Source organism: Taudactylus pleione, unplaced genomic scaffold, assembly GCF_031769625.1.
Source record: "Taudactylus pleione unplaced genomic scaffold, aTauple2 ptg000997l, whole genome shotgun sequence".
NCBI classification, from domain to species: domain Eukaryota; kingdom Metazoa; phylum Chordata; class Amphibia; order Anura; family Myobatrachidae; genus Taudactylus; species Taudactylus pleione.
The window spans coordinates 120,317-141,181 of record NW_028285398.1 but is presented as its reverse complement, the minus strand read 5'-3'; the positions used below and the strand labels follow the sequence as shown (position 1 = coordinate 141,181).

The 20,865-nt window shown below is 50.9% G+C and overlaps 1 protein-coding gene across 3 annotated transcripts in view; it reads left to right on the top strand.

Moving 5' to 3' along the window:
* The window catches only part of NPR1 (natriuretic peptide receptor 1), an 84,926-nt gene extending 67,757 nt beyond the window's left edge, over positions 1-17,169 (top strand). For all 3 annotated transcript variants that reach the window (XM_088461000.1, XM_088461001.1, XM_088460999.1), the window contains 14 exons: positions 199-273; positions 519-596; positions 3,493-3,597; positions 6,572-6,643; positions 10,988-11,147; positions 11,859-12,014; positions 12,116-12,284; positions 13,330-13,476; positions 13,706-13,829; positions 14,048-14,116; positions 14,195-14,369; positions 14,497-14,595; positions 16,043-16,134; positions 16,228-17,169. In XM_088461000.1, coding sequence (XP_088317126.1) covers positions 199-273; positions 519-596; positions 3,493-3,597; positions 6,572-6,643; positions 10,988-11,147; positions 11,859-12,014; positions 12,116-12,284; positions 13,330-13,476; positions 13,706-13,829; positions 14,048-14,116; positions 14,195-14,369; positions 14,497-14,595; positions 16,043-16,134; positions 16,228-16,290 — 1,584 coding nt within the window. In that variant the 3' untranslated portion in view covers positions 16,291-17,169. The remainder of the gene's footprint in view (positions 1-198; positions 274-518; positions 597-3,492; positions 3,598-6,571; positions 6,644-10,987; positions 11,148-11,858; positions 12,015-12,115; positions 12,285-13,329; positions 13,477-13,705; positions 13,830-14,047; positions 14,117-14,194; positions 14,370-14,496; positions 14,596-16,042; positions 16,135-16,227) is intronic.
* The last annotated feature ends 3,696 nt before the right edge of the window (positions 17,170-20,865 follow it).

The following is a 20,865-nucleotide window of genomic DNA, read 5'->3' as shown; positions in this document are numbered from 1 at the left end:
TACCCCTGGCTCCGTTACACCTGTCATGTACCCCCTTGTCCTCACTGCACCAACTCTTCATCCATTTCATGTGACCATCCGGCTACCAGCACACACGCCCTTCCCAGCATGCCTTGTACATAGGTGTTCCTGTACATGCTGTGTAACATACATATGTTATATATATATATATCACCATTATTATTCTTTTATCCCTAGAGGGGCTCCAACTACGGCTCCCTGCTCACCACGGAGGGCCAGTTTCAGATCTATGCCAGGACGGCCTATTACAAGGTAATTTCATGCTTCCAGCAATGGCGGTAATTCCTCATTGCTCCTCTGATTAACCTGTTACCTCTGCATTAATCTCGCTCCCTTGGGACATGTTATCTGCCGCCTGTTATGTCCCCGGGGGGCCGTTGGGAAAGGCTTTGTAACCCTGTTATCTCTTTAATGAGCTTTTATGCCGTGTCCCGACAGTGCCAGGTTGTCCGCCGGCTTTAATCTCTCACACAATAATCTCTTCTTCTCTGTTGCAGGGTAACGTCGTCGCTGTGAAGTACATAAACCGCAAGCGGATTGAACTGACGCGCAAGGTCCTGTTTGAGCTGAAACATGTAAGCGCTGTGTGGTCTGTTTAGCTGAGCGTTGAACCCTCTGCCTCCATGCCAAGTGTCCAGCGATGTGACCCCGCCCCGGGCCCAGGCCTCTGCCCCTCGTCCAGCTGTTATGCTCAGCCGATCACGGGCATCTGGGAGACCTCTTCTCTACGACGACACTTCCTTGGCTCCCAGACCCGGGATTAGCTGCTGACATTACAGAAAATGTTCTTGTTAAACAAAAACATCTTGTTTTGTTGTCATTGTTTTTGGATGTGCTGGCTGGGACTCCTCCGCTCTCCCCCCGCTCTCCCCCATTGCTGGATCACAGCTTCCCTCTCGCAGATAGACGCATCTCGGAGAAGGGCCTCTAGCTAATAGCCCTGAGAGCTTGTCCTCTTGTTAGACACTAGAGCGGTGACAATAGCGGCTCGCGTCTGGAGAAGATAGATAATATAATGCTCTCCACTTAACCTTCTCTTGTCTGTCTGGGGCTGACCTTGCTAATCCTCCTTTTCTCGTAGGCAGCGCATTGCCGGCCAGGACCGCGGTCCCAGCAGGTTATTCGTTCTGCCTAAAGACCGGTCCCTTTCATGTATCTTATTCTTTTGTTTCAGGATATAATTCTCCACTAACCAAAATGGATTATTTAACTTTGTGCTGAAACCACGGAGCTGGAACGCAGCTAAATCCTCCCACAGATTGGCCACGTCCAGGAATTACCAGCGAGACAGCAGGATTGAAACAAGGGAGAGAGAGATAACTTAGAAAGCTAATGGGCGCTATATAGAGGCTGTATAGAAGTCGCATGTCAGAGCACTGCGCCGAAGGAAGAAATCGTCTCCTGCGCATGCGCTGAATCAGGTATCCGCACACGGACGGAGATCGCCGGTGCGTCCGGATTGTTGCGTCTGTTGGTAGACCGCACTCTCCGTGATATGGACGTTTCCAGGCGGTAACTGGGAGGTGACCATTGCGATTGCACAGAACTCTTATATCACGTGTGTATGCCGACTCCCTCGCTCTATAGTAGCGTGCGGACAGAGCCAGTGTCTGCCGGATCTCTGGCACCCAGCAGGGGCCGCATGGGCGTCGCGATACTGATGATGGTGCCTGGGTGGGGCAGGCATTCCAGGGCCGTAACTAGGAGCGGGCGAACGGCACCGCGGCACAGAGTGCAGAGCCCTGTGCGAGCACCGTCGCTACCTCGCGGCCCTTAGTTCTGGCTAGCAGGGTGCCTGGTACAGACCCTACAGCCAGGATCGCTGCTGCAGCGCCACCTAGAGCATCCTTCTAATGCTCCAGACAGGCACCTTTTAGCATCCTTGCCTACGCTCCCAGATCGGCTGGGAGACTCCCAAATATAGGGTGGAGGTCAAGTCTCCCGCTGGCTGAAGCCACCAGCCTGCCGGCTGACTATGGCGTAATTCGCATTGAATTTCGTCACCGTGGCTTCACAATGCTGGTAATCGCGGCGTTGTATATTGGGTCTGCGGCTATGATGACGCAATCACGTCATCACATCCCCCCCAGACTCGTTCACCTTGACCCTGGTTATTTACTTCACTGATGACTTTAGTGAGCATAGAAGCATGCACTAAATGTGTTTTTCACCTATGTACTTGTGAGCTGGAGATTTCAGGAAACCTTTATCAATGTAGTGTCATGGAGGGTGTGAGCGGTCACAGGCAGACGCTGCTGTTAGTATATAATTACTTTGCTATGACAGCGCTGCATAGCTACAGATACTCCGTAACACTGAGCGAGAATAAGTGTATATTTGTACTATCATTAATGATGACAGGTGTAATCATCCCAAAATATAGCTCCACGGCTCTGTACGTTATACCTCCCCTTCTCTATCTGCTTTCATTAATGGCGACACAGCCAACCAACCAAACAGCTGCTGCTCGGCTCTGCATGTTCTACCTACTCTACCATATCCACTGTAATTACTGGCAACAGGGCTGACTGCCCACAAGTGTGTTCCCTGGCTGTGCACGCCACCTCTCCTCGCCCACCTCTCCCCTGTACCAGCATCTTATGTTGCCCTTTTCCCCCTGTCCACTACCAGCCTTGTTTATCTGTCTCGCCGACGCCTGTCTCTTTATTCTGTGCTCCGTGCCTTGCCCTTGTCTTTAACACTCTGTGTCCTTCAATCTCTCCCTCGGCTCCGTCAGAACTCCAGATAATTCCGTTTTCTCTGCCCTAATATTAATCCGAGTCGGCGCTGACATTTCAGTCGTGTTTGCAATGTTCAGTCTGCGCGCTCCCCCTCTCGCCTGTCTCTCCGGACAGTTCCGTCTGGAAACATCTCAGCATTTAAATGTATCTGCCTGATCAGTATCCAGCCTTCATTCCCTGGCACTAGCGGGCAAGGCAGATGGCATCAGGGGTCTCGCGGAGATCTCTGAGGGGGAAACGGTCATTTGCGTAGAAGAGGCAGCACCTGAGAGTTATGTGCTGCAAGTATACGTTGTTATCCCAGTAACATGGGAGCTAAGGCACGGTCAGTAGCTGCCATTAGTGTATATGAGGCCGGCTTTGTACATTTTATTCCCAGCAGTGGGCCCCCAATCAGATAAGTGTAAATGATAAGAGATAATAATAACCATTAAGGGTGGAGAAGAATGAAAAATAATCCCGTTGCATGAAGAATCCCTGTCACTCCCTGGGGGAGATGTTCCAAGCCTTGGAGAGACAGAAAGTGGAGAAATTGGCCAAAGTAACCAATCAGCTAATAACTGTCATTTCATAGACTGTGCTAGATAAATGATAGTGAGAAGCTGATTGGTTGCTTTGCGCAACATTGTCACTCTCTCCAAGGCTTGAACCATCTCCCCCCCTAACGTCTTCCCATGATGCAGCAGCTTACCTATCCAGTCTCTCCTCTTACCCTCTGTGTGTATTCCAGATGAGGGATGTACAGAATGAACACCTGACGCGTTTCGTGGGGGCCTGCATCGAACCTCCCAACATCTGCATCCTGACCGAGTACTGTCCCAGAGGGAGTCTTCAGGTGGGCTTTCATACCACTCAGGACCACGCATCCCCCCTTTTACCGAAGTCACCCCTGCTCTTTATAATGATATTTGAGTGATTATTATATTACAGACCTCTCTAGACATCAGCGGTGCTCTCAGGAGCTCATTCAGACCCGCTCGCTAGGATGCGTTGGCTCGTAGCTGGCCAATTATTGCTTTCTGCACATGCGTAAGCATCACAGTGCGCGAAGCAGTGCGAGAGATCGGGAAGCGTTCGCTCATTGCGCACAGACAGCCCAGCAGAGTGAGTGACATGAGAGGCCGTTTGTGCGTGCTGACTGGGGCTGGCCACTATAAACGGGGGAGTGGAGGTGCGAGCGCAGGCGTGCCTGAGCGTCACAACACTGTTTCAGAGGCGTGCATAATTACCAGACAGCGTCATAGTACAGGTGTCCTGGCTGGATTTCACACTGAAGTGCTCGCAGTACTTGCGGTAGAGTATAGGCAACCTCAAGCGCTGCGTTTGCTTCCGATGGTTCCCGATGTACCGATGGTTGCATACACTTCCTGGAGATGACGTGCGCAAGTGGGCGTCTTAAGACAGGCTGTTGGGAGTCTACATACACAAAGCGATTGCACGCCAAGACATAATGGGCGTGCTTATGCCTTGCCGTGCGAGCGCTGGATTTGCATACTCTGGGTGCGAGCGTACGCATGTAGCAAGCGAGTCTGAATCGGGTCCTCAGTTCCTGCATTTAATTTGTTCCATAAACACTGCCCCCCCATCTCACTGTGTTACCGCTGCACTAGCAGCCACTTGTGTACCTGCCGGCCGCCCTGCACTCACACTCCCCATATCAGCTACTCTCACTGCGTTACCGCTGTACTAGCAGCCACTTGTGTACCTGCCGGCCGCCCTGCACTCACACTCCCCATATCAGCTACTCTTACTGCGTTACCGCTGTACTAGCAGCCACTTGTTTACCTGCCGGCCGCCCAGCACTCACACTCCCCATATCAGCTACTCTCACTGCGTTACTGCTGTACTAGCAGCCACTTGTTTACCTGCCGGCCGCCCTGCACTCACACTCCCCATATCAGCTACTCTCACTGTGTTACCGCTGTACTAGCAGCCACTTGTGTACCTGCCGGCCGCCCTGCACTCACACTTCCTATATCAGCTACTCTCACTGCGTTACCGCTGTACTAGCAGCCACTAGTGTACCTGCCGGCCGCCCTGCACTCACACTCCCCATATCAGCTACTCTCACTGCGTTACTGCTGTACTAGCAGCCACTTGTTTACCTGCCGGCCGCCCTGCACTCACACTCCCCATATCAGCTACTCTCACTGCGTTACCTCTGTACTAGCAGCCACTTGTGTACCTGCCGGCCGCCCTGCACTCACTCTCCCCATATCAGCTACTCTCACTGCGTTACCTCTGTACTAGCAGCCACTTGTGTACCTGCCGGCCGCCCTGCACTCACACTCCCCATATCAGCTACTCTCACTGCGTTACCTCTGTACTAGCAGCCACTTGTGTACCTGCCGGCCGCCCTGCACTCACACTCCCCATATCAGCTACTCTCACTGCGTTACCTCTGTACTAGCAGCCACTTGTGTACCTGCCGGCCGCCCTGCACTCACACTCCCCATATCAGCTACTCTGACTGCATTACCGCTGTACTAGCAGCCACTTGTGTACCTGCCGGCCGCCCTGCACTCACACTCCCCATATCAGCTACTCTCACTGAGTTACCGCTGTACTAGCAGCCACTTGTGTACCTGCCGGCCGCCCTGCACTCACACTCCCCATATCAGCTACTCTCACTGCATTACCGCTGTACTAGCAGCCACTTGTTTACCTGCCGGCCGCCCTGCACTCACTCCCCATATCAGCTACTCTCACTGCGTTACCTCTGTACTAGCAGCCACTTGTTTACCTGCCGGCCGCCCTGCACTCACACTCCCCATATCAGCTACTCTCACTGCGTTACCTCTGTACTAGCAGCCACTTGTTTACCTGCCGGCCGCCCTGCACTCACACTCCCCATATCAGCTACTCTCACTGAGTTACCGCTGTACTAGCAGCCACTTGTGTACCTGCCGGCCGCCCTGCACTCACACTCCCCATATCAGCTACTCTCACTGCGTTACCGCTGCACTAGCAGCCACTTGTGTACCTGCCGGCCGCCCTGCTCTCACACTCCCCATATCAGCTACTCTCACTGCATTACCGCTGTACTAGCAGCCACTTGTGTACCTGCCGGCCGCCCTGCACTCACACTCCCCATATCAGCTACTCTCACTGCATTACCGCTGTACTAGCAGCCACTTGTGTACCTGCCGGCCGCCCTGCACTCACACTCCCCATATCAGCTACTCTCACTGCGTACCTCTGTACTAGCAGCCACTTGTGTACCTGCCGGCCGCCCTGCACTCACACTCCCCATATCAGCTACTCTCACTGCATTACCGCTGTACTAGCAGCCACTTGTTTACCTGCCGGCCGCCCTGCACTCACTCCCCATATCAGCTACTCTCACTGAGTTACCTCTGTACTAGCAGCCACTTGTTTACCTGCCGGCCGCCCAGCACTCACACTCCCCATATCAGCTACTCTCACTGCGTTACCTCTGTACTAGCAGCCACTTGTTTACCTGCCGGCCGCCCTGCACTCACACTCCCCATATCAGCTACTCTCACTGCGTTACCTCTGTACTAGCAGCCACTTGTTTACCTGCCGGCCGCCCTGCACTCACACTCCCCATATCAGCTACTCTCACTGAGTTACCGCTGTACTAGCAGCCACTTGTGTACCTGCCGGCCGCCCAGCACTCACACTCCCCATATCAGCTACTCTCACTGCGTTACCTCTGTACTAGCAGCCACTTGTGTACCTGCCGGCCGCCCTGCACTCACTCTCCCCATATCAGTACCGGAGCTGACTGCGCAGGGGGCGGCCATACTGTATAATAAATATAACGTCTTTGTTGCTGTTCTACACAGGACATCCTGGAAAACGAGAGCATTACCCTGGATTGGATGTTCAGATACTCACTAATTAATGACATAGTAAAGGTAAGTGATAGATAGGAGCATCCTAATAAAAAGATAAATACATGGAGACGGGGACAGTTTTGATTTTATTTGTTAGAAGTGTTGGTTACAGTGTTGGTGTGTCTATAATGGGTGCAGGGTGGGTACAGGGGCAGAGGTGTGTTTATAATGGCTGCAGGGTGTGCAGTGCCCACGGGTGCCTTGGTACAGGGGCAGAGGTGTGTCTATAATGGGTGCAGGGTGTGCAGTGCCCTTGGGTGCCTGGGCACAGGGGCAGAGGTGTGTCTATAATGGGTGCAGGGTGTGCAGTGCCCTTGGGTGCCTGGGTACAGGGGCAGAGGTGTGTCTATAATGGGTGCAGGGTGTGCAGTGCCCACGGGTGCCTGGGTACAGGGGCAGAGGTGTGTCTATAATGGGTGCAGCGTGTGCAGTGCCTGGGTACAGGGGCAGAGGTGTGTCTATAATGGGTGCAGGGTGTGCAGTGCCCTTGGGTGCCTGGGTACAGGGGCAGAGGTGTGTCTATAATGGGTGCAGGGTGTGCAGTGCCCTTGGGTGCCTGGGTACAGGGGCAGAGGTGTGTCTATAATGGGTGCAGGGTGTGCAGTGCCCACGGGTGCCTGGGTACAGGGGCAGAGGTGTGTCTATAATGGGTGCAGCGTGTGCAGTGCCTGGGTACAGGGGCAGAGGTGTGTCTATAATGGGTGCAGGGTGTGCAGTGCCCTTGGGTGCCTGGGTACAGGGGCAGAGGTGTGTCTATAATGGGTGCAGGGTGTGCAGTGCCCTTGGGTGCCTGGGTACAGGGGCAGAGGTGTGTCTATAATGGGTGCAGGGTGTGCAGTGCCCACGGGTGCCTGGGTACAGGGGCAGAGGTGTGTCTATAATGGGTGCAGGGTGTGCAGTGCTTGGGTACAGGGGCAGAGGTGTGTCTATAATGGGTGCAGGGTGTGCAGTGCCTGGGTACAGGGGCAGAGCTGTGACTATAATGGGTGCAGTGCACACGAGTGCTTGGGTACAGGGGGTCCACGACCTGCATCCATATCACATCATTACCTCATGACGGTACTGCTGCTGCCCGTGACATCATGCGGAATATTGCACATGCGCAGAAGTCCTTGGCGGTGTTTGTGTAGCGTTCTGCGCATGCTCCGGTGCCATTTGTTTTTCCAGGCGGGAGAGGGGACATCTGCACACGGGCTCCCTCCACTCTTAAAAAGCCGCTGGTTCATAAAATACATGTTTCCCTGTATAATTACATATTACTATTCATGGACCCAGGATATAATATACACCGTGCATCCTCAGTACTTTATAAAGGCTATAAAAGACTATGTAGATATCCAGGAAGAAACCATCTCACAGATATATACTTCTCCTAAGCTCCAAGAGCAGATGTTTTCCAAACCAATAACGTTTCAGGATATCGACCCAATGAAAACTCTGCTGTGCTAATTCGGAGATGTCCTTCATTACAGAGATGGGGGGGGAGGAACTTACCTAGCCTACAATACATAACCTCATTATAGGGCGTGGTGGGGAGGCCCCATGAACATACCGAAACAGAATCACTTCTGCTTACAGTAGATGGAAGAAGTTGGTGGTGGAAATGTAGCTGGTGGAGACCCATTTGTTTGAGGCATACAGCAGGTCACTGGTTCTAGAACCCATCATCAGGCCTAGTCCGGGTTCTGTGGCTCTCCTTCCAAGAGCACCATTGGATGTTTTTCAATATGGTCAAGCGAGGGATTAGTCCACTGGTGTGTTTGGAAGGGGAGCCAGAAATTATGTCTGGGCAACGTGGCCCGAGGGGAAGACTATGTAATGGCATCCAGGTATAGCTTGTCTGGCTTTACTCCTTCATTCTCCATGATCTGTCTGACTTCCTTCCCCTTCGTCTGTCCTATCTGCTTGCCCTATCTCGTACTTCATCTTCTCTCTGTACTCTAATGTCTGTCCTACTGCCAGATGAGCTCACCATTATCACCCACTATTTGCTGTGCTTCAGTGTCTTACTGTCCTCTCTTCTTCATTATCTACCACCTGAAAGCCTGTCTATCCTATTTGCTCTACTCTATCTGTTCTCCTCTCTTCTTACTTTCTATGTTCCCGTCATTCATCCGTCCTCTCTCCGTCATTCTCCACCACTTGCTGTCCTCTCATCTTACTTTCTATGTTCCCGTCATTCATCCATCCTCTCTCCTTCATTCTCCACCACTTGCCGTCCTCTCTTCTTACTTTCTAGGTTCCCGTCATTCATCCATCCTCTCTCCTTCATTCTCCACCACTTGCTGTCCTCTCATCATACTTTCTATGTTCCCGTCACTCATCCGTCCTCTCTCCTTCATTCTCCACCACTTGCTGTCCTCTCTTCTTACTTTCTATGTTCCCGTCATTCATCCATCCTCTCTCCTTCATTCTCCACCACTTGCTGCCCTCTCTTCTTACTTTCTATGTTCCTGTCATTCATCCGTCCTCTCTCCTTCATTCTCCACCACTTGCTGTCCTCTCTTCTTACTTTCTATGTTCCCGTCATTCATCCATCCTCTCTCCTTCATTCTCCACCACTTGCTGTCCTCTCATCATACTTTCTATGTTCCCGTCACTCATCCGTCCTCTCTCCTTCATTCTCCACCACTTGCTGTCCTCTCTTCTTACTTTCTATGTTCCCGTCATTCATCCATCCTCTCTCCTTCATTCTCCACCACTTGCTGTCCTTTCATCATACTTTCTATGTTCCCGTCACTCATCCGTCCTCTCTCCTTCATTCTCCACCACTTGCTGTCCTCTCATCTTACTTTCTATGTTCCCGTCATTCATCTGTCCTCTCTCCTTCATTCTCCACCACTTCCTGTCCTCTCATCTTATTTTCTATGTTCCCGTCATTCATCCGTCCTCTCTCCTTCATTCTCCACCACTTGCTGTCCTCTCATCTTACTTTCTATGTTCCCGTCATTCATCCGTCCTCTCTCCTTCATTCTCCACCACTTGCCGTCCTCTCTTCTTACTTTCTAGGTTCCTGTCATTCATCCATCCTCTCTCCTTCATTCTCCACCACTTGCTGTCCTCTCATCTTACTTTCTATGTTCCCATCATTCATCCGTCCTCTCTCCATCATTCTCCACAACTTGCTGTCCTCTCTTCTTACTTTCTATGTTCCCGTCATTCATCCATCCTCTCTCCTTCATTCTCCACCACTTGCTGTCCTCTCATCATACTTTCTATGTTCCCATCACTCATCCGTCCTCTCTCCTTCATTCTCCACCACTTGCTGTCCTCTCATCATACTTTCTATGTTCCCGCCACTCATCCGTCCTCTCTCCTTCATTCTCCACCACTTGCTGTCCTCTCATCTTACTTTCTATGTTCCCGTCATTCATCCGTCCTCTCTCCTTCATTCTCCACCACTTGCTGTCCTCTCATCTTACTTTCTATGTTCCCGTCATTCATCCGTCCTCTCTCCTCCATTCCCCACCACTTGCTGTCCTCTCTTCTTACTTTCTATGTTCCCGTCATTCATCCATCCTCTCTCCTTCATTCTCCACCACTTGCTGTCCTCTCTTCTTACTTTCTAGGTTCCCGTCACTCATCCGTCCTCTCTCCTTCATTCTCCACCACTTGCTGTCCTCTCTTCTTACTTTCTATGTTCCCGTCATTCATCCATCCTCTCTCCTTCATTCTCCACCACTTGCTGTCCTCTCATCATACTTTCTATGTTCCCGTCACTCATCCGTCCTCTCTCCTTCATTCTCCACCACTTGCTGTCCTCTCTTCTTACTTTCTATGTTCCCGTCATTCATCCGTCCTCTCTCCTTCATTCTCCACTACTTGCTGTCCTCTCATCTTACTTTCTAGGTTCCCGTCATTCATCCGTCCTCTCTTTCATTCTCCACCACTTGCTGTCCTCTCATCTTACTTTCTATGTTCCCGTCATTCATCCGTCCTCTCTCCTTCATTCTCCACCACTTGCTGTCCTCTCATCTTACTTTCTATGTTCCCGTCATTCATCCGTCCTCTCTCCTTCATTCTCCACCACTTGCTGTCCTCTCATCATACTTTCTATGTTCCCGTCATTCATCCGTCCTCTCTCCATCATTCTCCACCACTTGCTGTCCTCTTATCTTACTTTCTATGTTCCCGTCATTCATCCGTCCTCTCTCCTCCATTCTCCACAACTTGCTGTCCTCTCTTCTTACTTTCTATGTTCCCGTCATTCATCCGTCCTCTCTCCTTCATTCTCCACCACTTGCTGTCCTCTCATCCTACTTTCTATGTTCCTGTCATTCATCCATCCTCTCTCCTTCATTCTCTATCATCTTCCATCGATTGTCAGCCCAGTCTCTTCCCATATTCACATTCTCTTTCCTTCAGGGAATGCTCTTCCTGCACAACAGCGTCATCGTGTCGCATGGGAGCCTGAAGTCATCAAACTGTGTGGTGGACAGTCGCTTTGTGCTGAAGATCACGGATTACGGGCTGGCCAGTTTCCGCTGCATCGTAGACACTGAGGACTCTCACGCTTACTTTGCTAGTAAGAGCAATGTAACCCATAAACCGTGTCACTGAAGATAGGGCCTGATCTAGAGTTGGACGCAAAGGCGATAACGGATGCAGATCGAGCGATTGTTTGCCATTGCGCATGCGTATAAGCCGCTCTGCGCTTGCACAATGAAGAAATTGTGACGCACAGAGGAATCTATCGCAGAGTGAGTGACATGTAGTCGGCATTTGGGGGTGGTCTGAAACACGCAGGCGTGTCTCTCCGTCTGAGCGCCGTTTCATGGGCCAGTGCGATGCCATAGACAGCTCTGCGTGTCAGGAAAGCTCCCAAGGGTCAGACCTGCTGCAAGGGCAAGATGGCTGCTCGATGTGCGTCGATGTTACTGATATTTACGCAGGTGAGCAACGTCGTACGTATATGTGATGGCAGCGGTGGGCGTCCTTATGCTCGGGCGAGCTTTGCGATCGCATTAGTGTGAGCCTCTGAATCAGGGTCCATAGATCACAGGTGACTGTGAGGAGGGCGCTGTTATGACAATGACAGCGAGCTGCAGCTTAAATGTTTTCATCAAAATATGAGCTGTACCCCCCCATGCTTTATTATGGTGAGTGCAAGGCCTCTGTAATACTAATATAAACTATGTGGTCACACGCCACATGCACCCCAGATCCAGGAGTGCTGAGCGCAGGAGATACATATATATAATTTCTGATACTTATCCCTGATTTACTTGTGCTATAGAGAAACTATGGACCTCACCTGAGCTGCTCCGGGTGGAGTGCCCTGATCCCCAGGGTACCCAGAAAGGGGATGTCTACAGCTTTGGCATCATCCTGCAGGAGATTGCGCTGAGAAATGGGGTGTTCTACATGGACAGCGGAGACTACAGCCCCAAAGGTGAGTCTGGCCCTGGCTACAGGTCTTACTGGGGAGGACTGGTCTGGTAAATCGAATCTCCTTCTCTTCCTGCCCTCATTATTACCTTCCTTCTTCTCCAGAGATTACAGAGAGGGTCAGAAGCCAGGAGAAGCCCTCTTTCCGGCCCTCCACCAACCTCTACTGCCACATCCAGGAGCTGGGCATTCTCATGCAGCGGTGCTGGGCCGAGGACCCCCTGGACAGGCCAGATTTCAACCAGATTAAAGTCCTGCTGCGCAAATTCAACAGGTGACCCCCATGACATAGCTCCTCCCCTCGCTCATACTCAGTGCTCCATCTCACACTGGCACGTACAGTATGTCCTCTCTACTAGACCTAATGCTGTCCTCATTGAGTCTTACGCACTGGGCCTGATTCGGAGATGTTTGTGGGAGGCACAGGATTGGTGGCGTCTTGAACGCAGGCTAGTCGTGATCGTTTATTGGGCATGTCTCAGTCCCGTATGCATTAAAAATGTTTCCGGTGTCACAGCTCCTGCGGCTATTCTGTGTGGGGTTACTCAGAAGTCCGATGATCGACTGATTGGTGACCAAGCCGTGTTTATTGTATGCAATCGCTTGGATTGTATGTACAGTATATCTAATTTTAAAGGGGCACAGGCAATGCACTCTCTAATGGTTAGCCGCCCCCTGCTCTGGTGACTGGCCACGCCCCCTGCTCTGGTGACTGGCCACGCCCCCTGCTCTGGTGACTGGCCACGCCCCCGCTCTGGTGACTGGCCACGCCCCTGCTCTAGTGACTGGTCACACCCCTGCTCTGGTGACTGGCCACGCCCCTGCTCTGGTGACTGGCCACGCCCCCGCTCTGGTAACTGGCCACGGCCCCGCTCTGGTGACTGGCCACGCCCCCGCTCTGGTGACTGGCCACGCCCCCGCTCTGGTGACTGGTCACGCCCCTGCTCTAGTGACTGACCACGCCCCCTCTAGCTACACGCCTGCGACGCACCCATGAAACAGTTCTCTTGCATGTGTTTGCATTGCTTACGCCCAGTTACCTACTGGACACGCCCATTTAGGAGCTACAAAGAAATGGCTGACATGCTTAAATCTCTGTATCGTGCCTACGTTCGCAAAGATGCGTCTGCTGCCGGCAGCAGCTCATGCGCAGTGCGCAAGACTTCGCTAGAGGCGGACCAGAATCAGGCCCTGAGGCCCTCGTTCTGCCCTCCATTCCCCCTCCTCAGGCACACGCAGACTCCTGCCCACATGGCCGTGCCTCCTGCATCCAGCCAGGGATATCGCGCAGTCATGTTTGTTTTATCTGTGCCTCGCAGGGAGAACAGCTCCAACATCCTCGATAACCTCCTGTCTCGCATGGAGCAATACGCCAACAACCTGGAGGAGCTTGTGGAGGACAGGACGCAGGCCTATTTGGAGGAGAAGCGTAAAGCGGAAGCCCTCCTGTACCAGATCCTGCCGCAGTGAGTAGGAGGGGATGGGCCGAGATCCCCCACTGTCTCTTTTATCCTTTGTTTGAAGAGTCTACTCTAGAATTAAGTAAGGAGAGTTAATTGATTCTGTACCAGTCTCCTGACTCATGCAGTTGTGGTAAAGTGACATACCATCCACCGAACTGCGCCACCTAGTGGTCAAATTCCTGTGACAGTGGTAATCGGCAAAATCTTTCTAATTGACTTTGTCCAATTTCAGCTCCGTTGCCGAGCAGCTGAAGAGGGGGGAGACCGTCCAAGCGGAAGCCTTTGATAGCGTTACCATTTACTTCAGTGACATAGTGGGGTTCACAGCTTTATCTGCAGAGAGCACCCCCATGCAGGTAACGCAGGCACTTCCTAAGAGACCTCACCAGTAAATCTCACATAACTTCATATGCAGCCTCAAACTTCTGTTCACGGACCCAAAACCTCTCACACACTGGTTAGAAAACGTAGAACGCCTTTATATACACATTTACCTTAGTACATGGTCCACTGCATTACACACGTGGTCCTCACCGAGTCCAGTGGTCTTATGGCAAGTCCTCTCCTCTTACAGGTGGTCACTCTGCTGAACGATCTGTACACCTGCTTCGATGCCATCATAGACAACTTTGATGTGTACAAGGTGGGACATGTAGCCTTTGTGTTTTATACTCCAAGTGCTCCTTCATCGTGACTCATCGCCCCTCTGTCCATCTTCCAGGTGGAGACGATAGGTGACGCATACATGGTCGTGTCTGGGCTACCAGTTCGTAATGGGAAGCTCCACGCCCGCGAGATTGCACGCATGTCTCTCGCTCTGTTGGATGCCGTCAAGACCTTTAAGATCCGCCATCGCCCAGATCAACAGCTCCGGCTTCGGATTGGAATTCATACCGGTGAGAAAGGAAGAGAGTTTGTGAGGTTTAAGAAAATGTCTTTCTATTCTATAAACACCTCCGAGATTCCAATCCAACCTCAACTTTTTCCACTGATGCTATTTATAGAACCTTGTGTCCCTCCTAGGTCCTGTCTGTGCTGGCGTGGTGGGACTGAAGATGCCTCGATATTGTCTATTTGGAGACACTGTGAACACAGCATCACGTATGGAATCAAATGGAGAAGGTGAGATGATATAATATCCAGATAATGCATCTCCATCCTCATAGTCTCAGGTGTGCCCAGATAATGTATCTCCATCCTCATAGTCTCAGGTGTACCCAGATAATGTATCTCCATCCTCATAGTCTCAGGTGTACCCAGATAATGTATCTCCATCCTCATAGTCTCAGGTGTACCCAGATAATGTATCTCCATCCTCATAGTCTCAGGTGTATCCATATATAATGTATCTCCATCCTCATAGTCTCAGGTGTACCCAGGTAATGTATCTCCATCCTCATAGTCTCAGGTGTTCCCAGGTAATGTATCTCCATCCTCATAGTCTCAGGTGTACCCAGATAATGTATCTCCATCCTCATAGTCTCAGGTGTACCCAGGTAATGTATCTCCATCCTCATAGTCTCAGGTGTATCCATATATAATGTATCTCCATCCTCATAGTCTCAGGTGTACCCAGGTAATGTATCTCCATCCTCATAGTCTCAGGTGTACCCAGGTAATGTATCTCCATCCTCATAGTCTCAGGTGTACCCAGGTAATGTATCTCCATCCTCATAGTCTCAGGTGTATCCATATATAATGTATCTCCATCCTCATAGTCTCAGGTGTACCCAGGTAATGTATCTCCATCCTCATAGTCTCAGGTGTACCCTGGTAATGTATCTCCATCCTCATAGTCTCAGGTGTATCCATATATAATGTATCTCCATCCTCATAGTATCAGGTGTACCCGGATAATGTATCTCCATCCTCACAGGCTATGTGTTTCCATATATAATGTATCTCCATCCTCATAGTCTCAGGTGTACCCAGGTAATGTATCTCCATCCTCATAGTCTCAGGTGTTCCCAGGTAATGTATCTCCATCCTCATAGTCTCAGGTGTACCCAGATAATGTATCTCCATCCTCATAGTCTCAGGTGTACCCAGGTAATGTATCTCCATCCTCATAGTCTCAGGTGTATCCATATATAATGTATCTCCATCCTCATAGTCTCAGGTGTACCCAGGTAATGTATCTCCATCCTCATAGTCTCAGGTGTACCCAGGTAATGTATCTCCATCCTCATAGTCTCAGGTGTACCCAGGTAATGTATCTCCATCCTCATAGTCTCAGGTGTATCCATATATAATGTATCTCCATCCTCATAGTCTCAGGTGTACCCAGGTAATGTATCTCCATCCTCATAGTCTCAGGTGTACCCAGGTAATGTATCTCCATCCTCATAGTCTCAGGTATACCCAGGTAATGTATCTCCATCCTCATAGTCTCAGGTGTATCCATATATAATGTATCTCCATCCTCATAGTATCAGGTGTACCCGGATAATGTATCTCCATCCTCACAGGCTATGTGTTTCCACCTGTGCAGTTCTGGACCTATCAAACAGTATAGCACCAACCTTCTAGTCCGTGGGACATCTAATAAAGTCATTTATGTGTATTGTAGCACTAAGGATCCATGTCTCTCCGGCCACGTGGAATGTCTTAGAGGAGTTCAGCTGCTTTGAGCTGGAGTTACGAGGGGACGTGGAGATGAAGGTAACAAGCATGTTGTATGTGACGTTCCCTCATTCTGCATGAGAAGATGAAACCTGTTTATGCTCCTGATATCCTATCACTTCAACTCCCCAGGGCAAAGGGAAGGTGCGGACCTACTGGCTATTGGGTGAAAGGAGCAGCGTCATCCACGGGTGACCCCGCAGTTACCTTCACAGGGGATATGTGACTTGGGGTTACCCACGTGTTTATACCTCTGGGATATGACTAGCAGAAGCCTCCACCTCTTAGTGCCCCGACTGACCATGACATTAAAGGGGGCGGTGGAGTCAATTGCAACGTGGACCAAAGGGGAGAAGCCTGACCTTCCTCAGCACCGCCATCAGGCGTAGTCATGTAGTCCAGCACACGCAACAATGTGGTGGCCGGGACTCCATCACGGAACCGAGCACAGGGCAGTGCGGGCACCGTGCAGTTGGACAATGGAGGAGGATATCCAATGTGTTTCCCAAGTACAATGACCAGATACGCTCTCAGTCTGTAGTGTAGTAAAGGTCGTCATCTCATGCAGGATAAGATCAAGGCTTAATTACCTGAAGACTGCAGATCCTGCCGTATACCCTGGTTATGTACATAGTAGTAATAAGGGGCATTCGGCAGACTATGTGGCCTGACAGCACCCCAAAGTTTAACTATGCCCCCCAGCAACCAATGCACATACATAGAAAACATATGCGCGGCGTGATATCTCTATTGTGCCGGGAGTCCTGGCTAAGCCCCATCAGCTACATGCTCTGAGCTCTGCAGGTGACCTCCCCAACGTGATCACCGATGGCTGAGGACTGCGCATTGCTGCGAGATAATTAAGCCTTGACTTATTTTGTATTCTTGCCTTGAGTTTTGTGTGGGTACAAGTGACAGAGGAAGCCCCCAAGCCCTTCTGCCAGAAACTACAGGACGCAAAGAACGCGAGGCTCAGCCTCCAGTGCCCAGAAAACATTCTCCGTGTAAGGGCGACTAATGTGAAATGGACAACAGACGTCCTTATTGTACTGCTATAAATAATTCTAAATTGTACACTGATTTCTTCTGTCCTTTAGGTGGGGCGGGGGGTGATTAATGGTAACAGCAGATCTGAGAAGAAGTGAATGGTCTTCAGTAGGGGTAGGAGAGATACATATTTAAGGTCTTGAGGGCTCATGTAGAGTTGGATGGTACTGGGTTTAGTTCTGTGTCATATACACATGTGGGCATCGCAAACACGCACTCATACATCTGTGCGCGGGCTCGGTTGTAACTCACGGCTCCTTGGGGGAGGGAGGGTACGGGCAAGCACCGGCCAATCACAGCCTCAGTGTGTTCCTTTAATCTCTTACACTATCCACATTGGTGGTCAGCCACCTTAGCTACCTGCTGATTATGTCTAGCCCCCCGACCAGCGTACTTCATAGTGTGGCAGCTATATAACATGAAGTTGCGCCCGTCTATTATCATAACTTATCTGATATTTCCATTTGCACTGCGGCAGGGAAGATTTACGTTTGTTTCCTAGGAAAACAGCAGATGTTTGTATTTAATTGAACTGAGTTTGTTCTTATATTTTGCCTTCGTGTCTGTATTTAATTATATTTTACATGGAGAATGTGCCTTTCACAGTTATTAATAACACTGGCCAGACAGTATTGTCTCTTCCGTATGTGACAGCTCGTTACAGTGTCATATTGTGTAGCACAGAGCAATGCGGCCATCACACCTGTCAGCTAGCACCGTCAGGCCATCCTGTACACACCCCACGCGTTTCACTGCGCTGTCCTGGTATGGAAGTGCGCTCACTTGTTACTGCGGACGCTACGCTGGTGTTCCAGGGCTGGACGCATCCTGAGATACATCTAGCATCTCATATACAAAAAATTACCCATTTTCCTTTGCATATGATCTTGGTACAAATATGTCTCTGTCTGAGGCCTTTATATGTATGGAGGTAAAGGTGAATCATACAGCAATGTAAGGGTGCAGCTATACCCTAATGGGTAGGTGCAAGGGCAGTTCTCCTAATGGCAAATACCATCTGCATAAACACCTATCCAACTATTCATATGTAGGCAGGGTACAAGCTCCGGCATCACACAGCCCACATATATTATACACAGGGGACACTTGCACACCCATCAGCGGGGAATGTGTCTCTCTAAGGCTGGCTGGAGGCTGCTCTCTTTGTTATTAGCTGTTTAGGGCGATTAAGTGAACGACAACTACAGAAATTGGACAATTTGTTCTGATGCTTTTCTACAGCGGAAATAAGAGTGAGAGCAAAAACATCCCCCTCCCCTGTATTCTCATGACAAAATGTCCTACTCCTAGCGGTAAATTCATGGAAAATCGCGTCTGGCCGCGTTTAAATACGAGCTTTTTGCAAACAAACTCACGGATTTACTAACAATTGTATTTGATGGTGATAATGATCATCTTGCATCGTCTGCGAGTTTAGGCGTATTGTCCCCTTCTTACTACATTCCGCTGGGCACTGCAAAGATCAGTCAGGTCTGCGCAGGCTTTTGTGTGTACAGTGTAAATAAAAGGTTACAAAATAGAAAAAATAAATCGTCATGAGGTCTGACTCTCAACCCATCAGCGCTAAGGTGCAGGAAAGCTCGTCGGGGACGTGTCATTCTTAGGGAAGCAATGTACAGTACAGTATGTCCATGAAGTGCTTCCTCCATCCCTCCACTCACACTACTAACACCCCCTCCTTCTCCTCCATCCCTCCACTCACTACTAACACCCCCCTCCTTCTCCTCCATCCCTCCACTCACACTACTAACACTCCCTCCTTCTCCTCCATCCCTCCACTCACACTACTAACACTCCCTCCTTCTCCTCCATCCCTCCACTCACACTACTAACACTCCCTCCTTCTCCTCCATCCCTCCACTCACACTACTAACACTCCCTCCTTCTCCTCCATCCCTCCACTCACACTACTAACACCCCCTCCTTCTCCTCCATCCCTCCACTCACTACTAACACCCCCCTCCTTCTCCTCCATCCCTCCACTCACACTACTAACACTCCCTCCTTCTCCTCCATCCCTCCACTCACACTACTAACACTCCCTCCTTCTCCTCCATCCCTCCACTCACACTACTAACACCCCCCTCCTTCTCCTCCATCCCTCCACTCACACTACTAACACCCCCTCCTTCTCCTCCATCCCTCCACTCACACTACTAACACCCCCTCCTTCTCCTCCATCCCTCCACTCACTACTAACACCCCCCTCCTTCTCCTCCATCCCTCCACTCACACTACTAACACTCCCTCCTTCTCCTCCATCCCTCCACTCACACTACTAACACTCCCTCCATCCCTCCACTCACACTACTAACACCCCCTCCTTCTCCTCCATCCCTCCACTCACTACTAACACCCCCCTCCTTCTCCTCCATCCCTCCACTCACACTACTAACACTCCCTCCTTCTCCTCCATCCCTCCACTCACACTACTAACACCCCCTCCTTCTCCTACATACCTCCACTCACACTACTAACACTCCCTCCTTCTCCTCCATCCCTCCACTCACACTATTAACACCCCCACCTTCTCCTCCATCCCTCCACTCACACTACTAACACCCCCTCCTTCTCCTACATACCTCCACTCACACTACTAACACTCCCTCCTTCTCCTCCATCCCTCCACTCACACTACTAACACTCCCTCCTTCTCCTCCATCCCTCCACTCACACTACTAACACTCCCTCCTTCTCCTCCATCCCTCCACTCACACTACTAACACCCACTCCTTCTCCTCCATCCCTCCACTCACACTACTAACACCCCCACCTTCTCCTCCATCCCTCCACTCACACTACTGACACCCCCACCTTCTCCTCCATCCCTCCACTCACACTACTAACACCCCCTCCTTCTCCTACATCCCTCCACTCACACTACTAACACCCACTCCTTCTCCTCCATCCCTCCACTCACACTACTAACACCCCCACCTTCTCCTCCATCCCTCCACTCACACTACTAACACCCCTCGTTCTCCTCCATCTCTCCACTCACACTACTAACACTCCTCCTCCTTCTCCTCCATCCCTCCACTCACACTACTAACACCCCCTCCTTCTCCTCCATCCCTCCACTCACACTACTAACACCCCCTCCTTCACCTCCATCCCTCCACTCACTACTAACACCCCCCTCCTTCTCCTCCATCCCTCCACTCACACTACTAACACTCCCTCCTTCTCCTCCATCCCTCCACTCACACTACTAACACTCCCTCCATCCCTCCACTCACACTACTAACACCCTCTCCTTCTCCTCCATCCCTCCACTCACACTACTAACACTCCCCCTCCTTCTCCTCCATCCCTCCACTCACACTACTAACACCCCCTCCTTCTCCTCCATCCCTCCACTCACACTACTAACACTCCCCTTCTTCTCCATCCCTCCACTCACATTACTAACACCCCCTCCTTTTCCTACATCCCTCCACTCACATTACTAACACCCCCTCCTTCTCATCCATCCCTCCACTCACACTACTAACACCCCCTCCTTCTCCTACATCCCTCCACTCACATTACCAACACTCCCTCCTTCTCCTCCATTCCTCCACTCACACTACTAACACCCCTCCTTCTCCTCCATCCCTCCACTCACACTACTAACACCCCCTCCTTCTCCTCCATCCCTCCACTCACACTACTAACACCCCCTCCTTCTCCTCCATCTCTCCACTCACATTACCAACACTC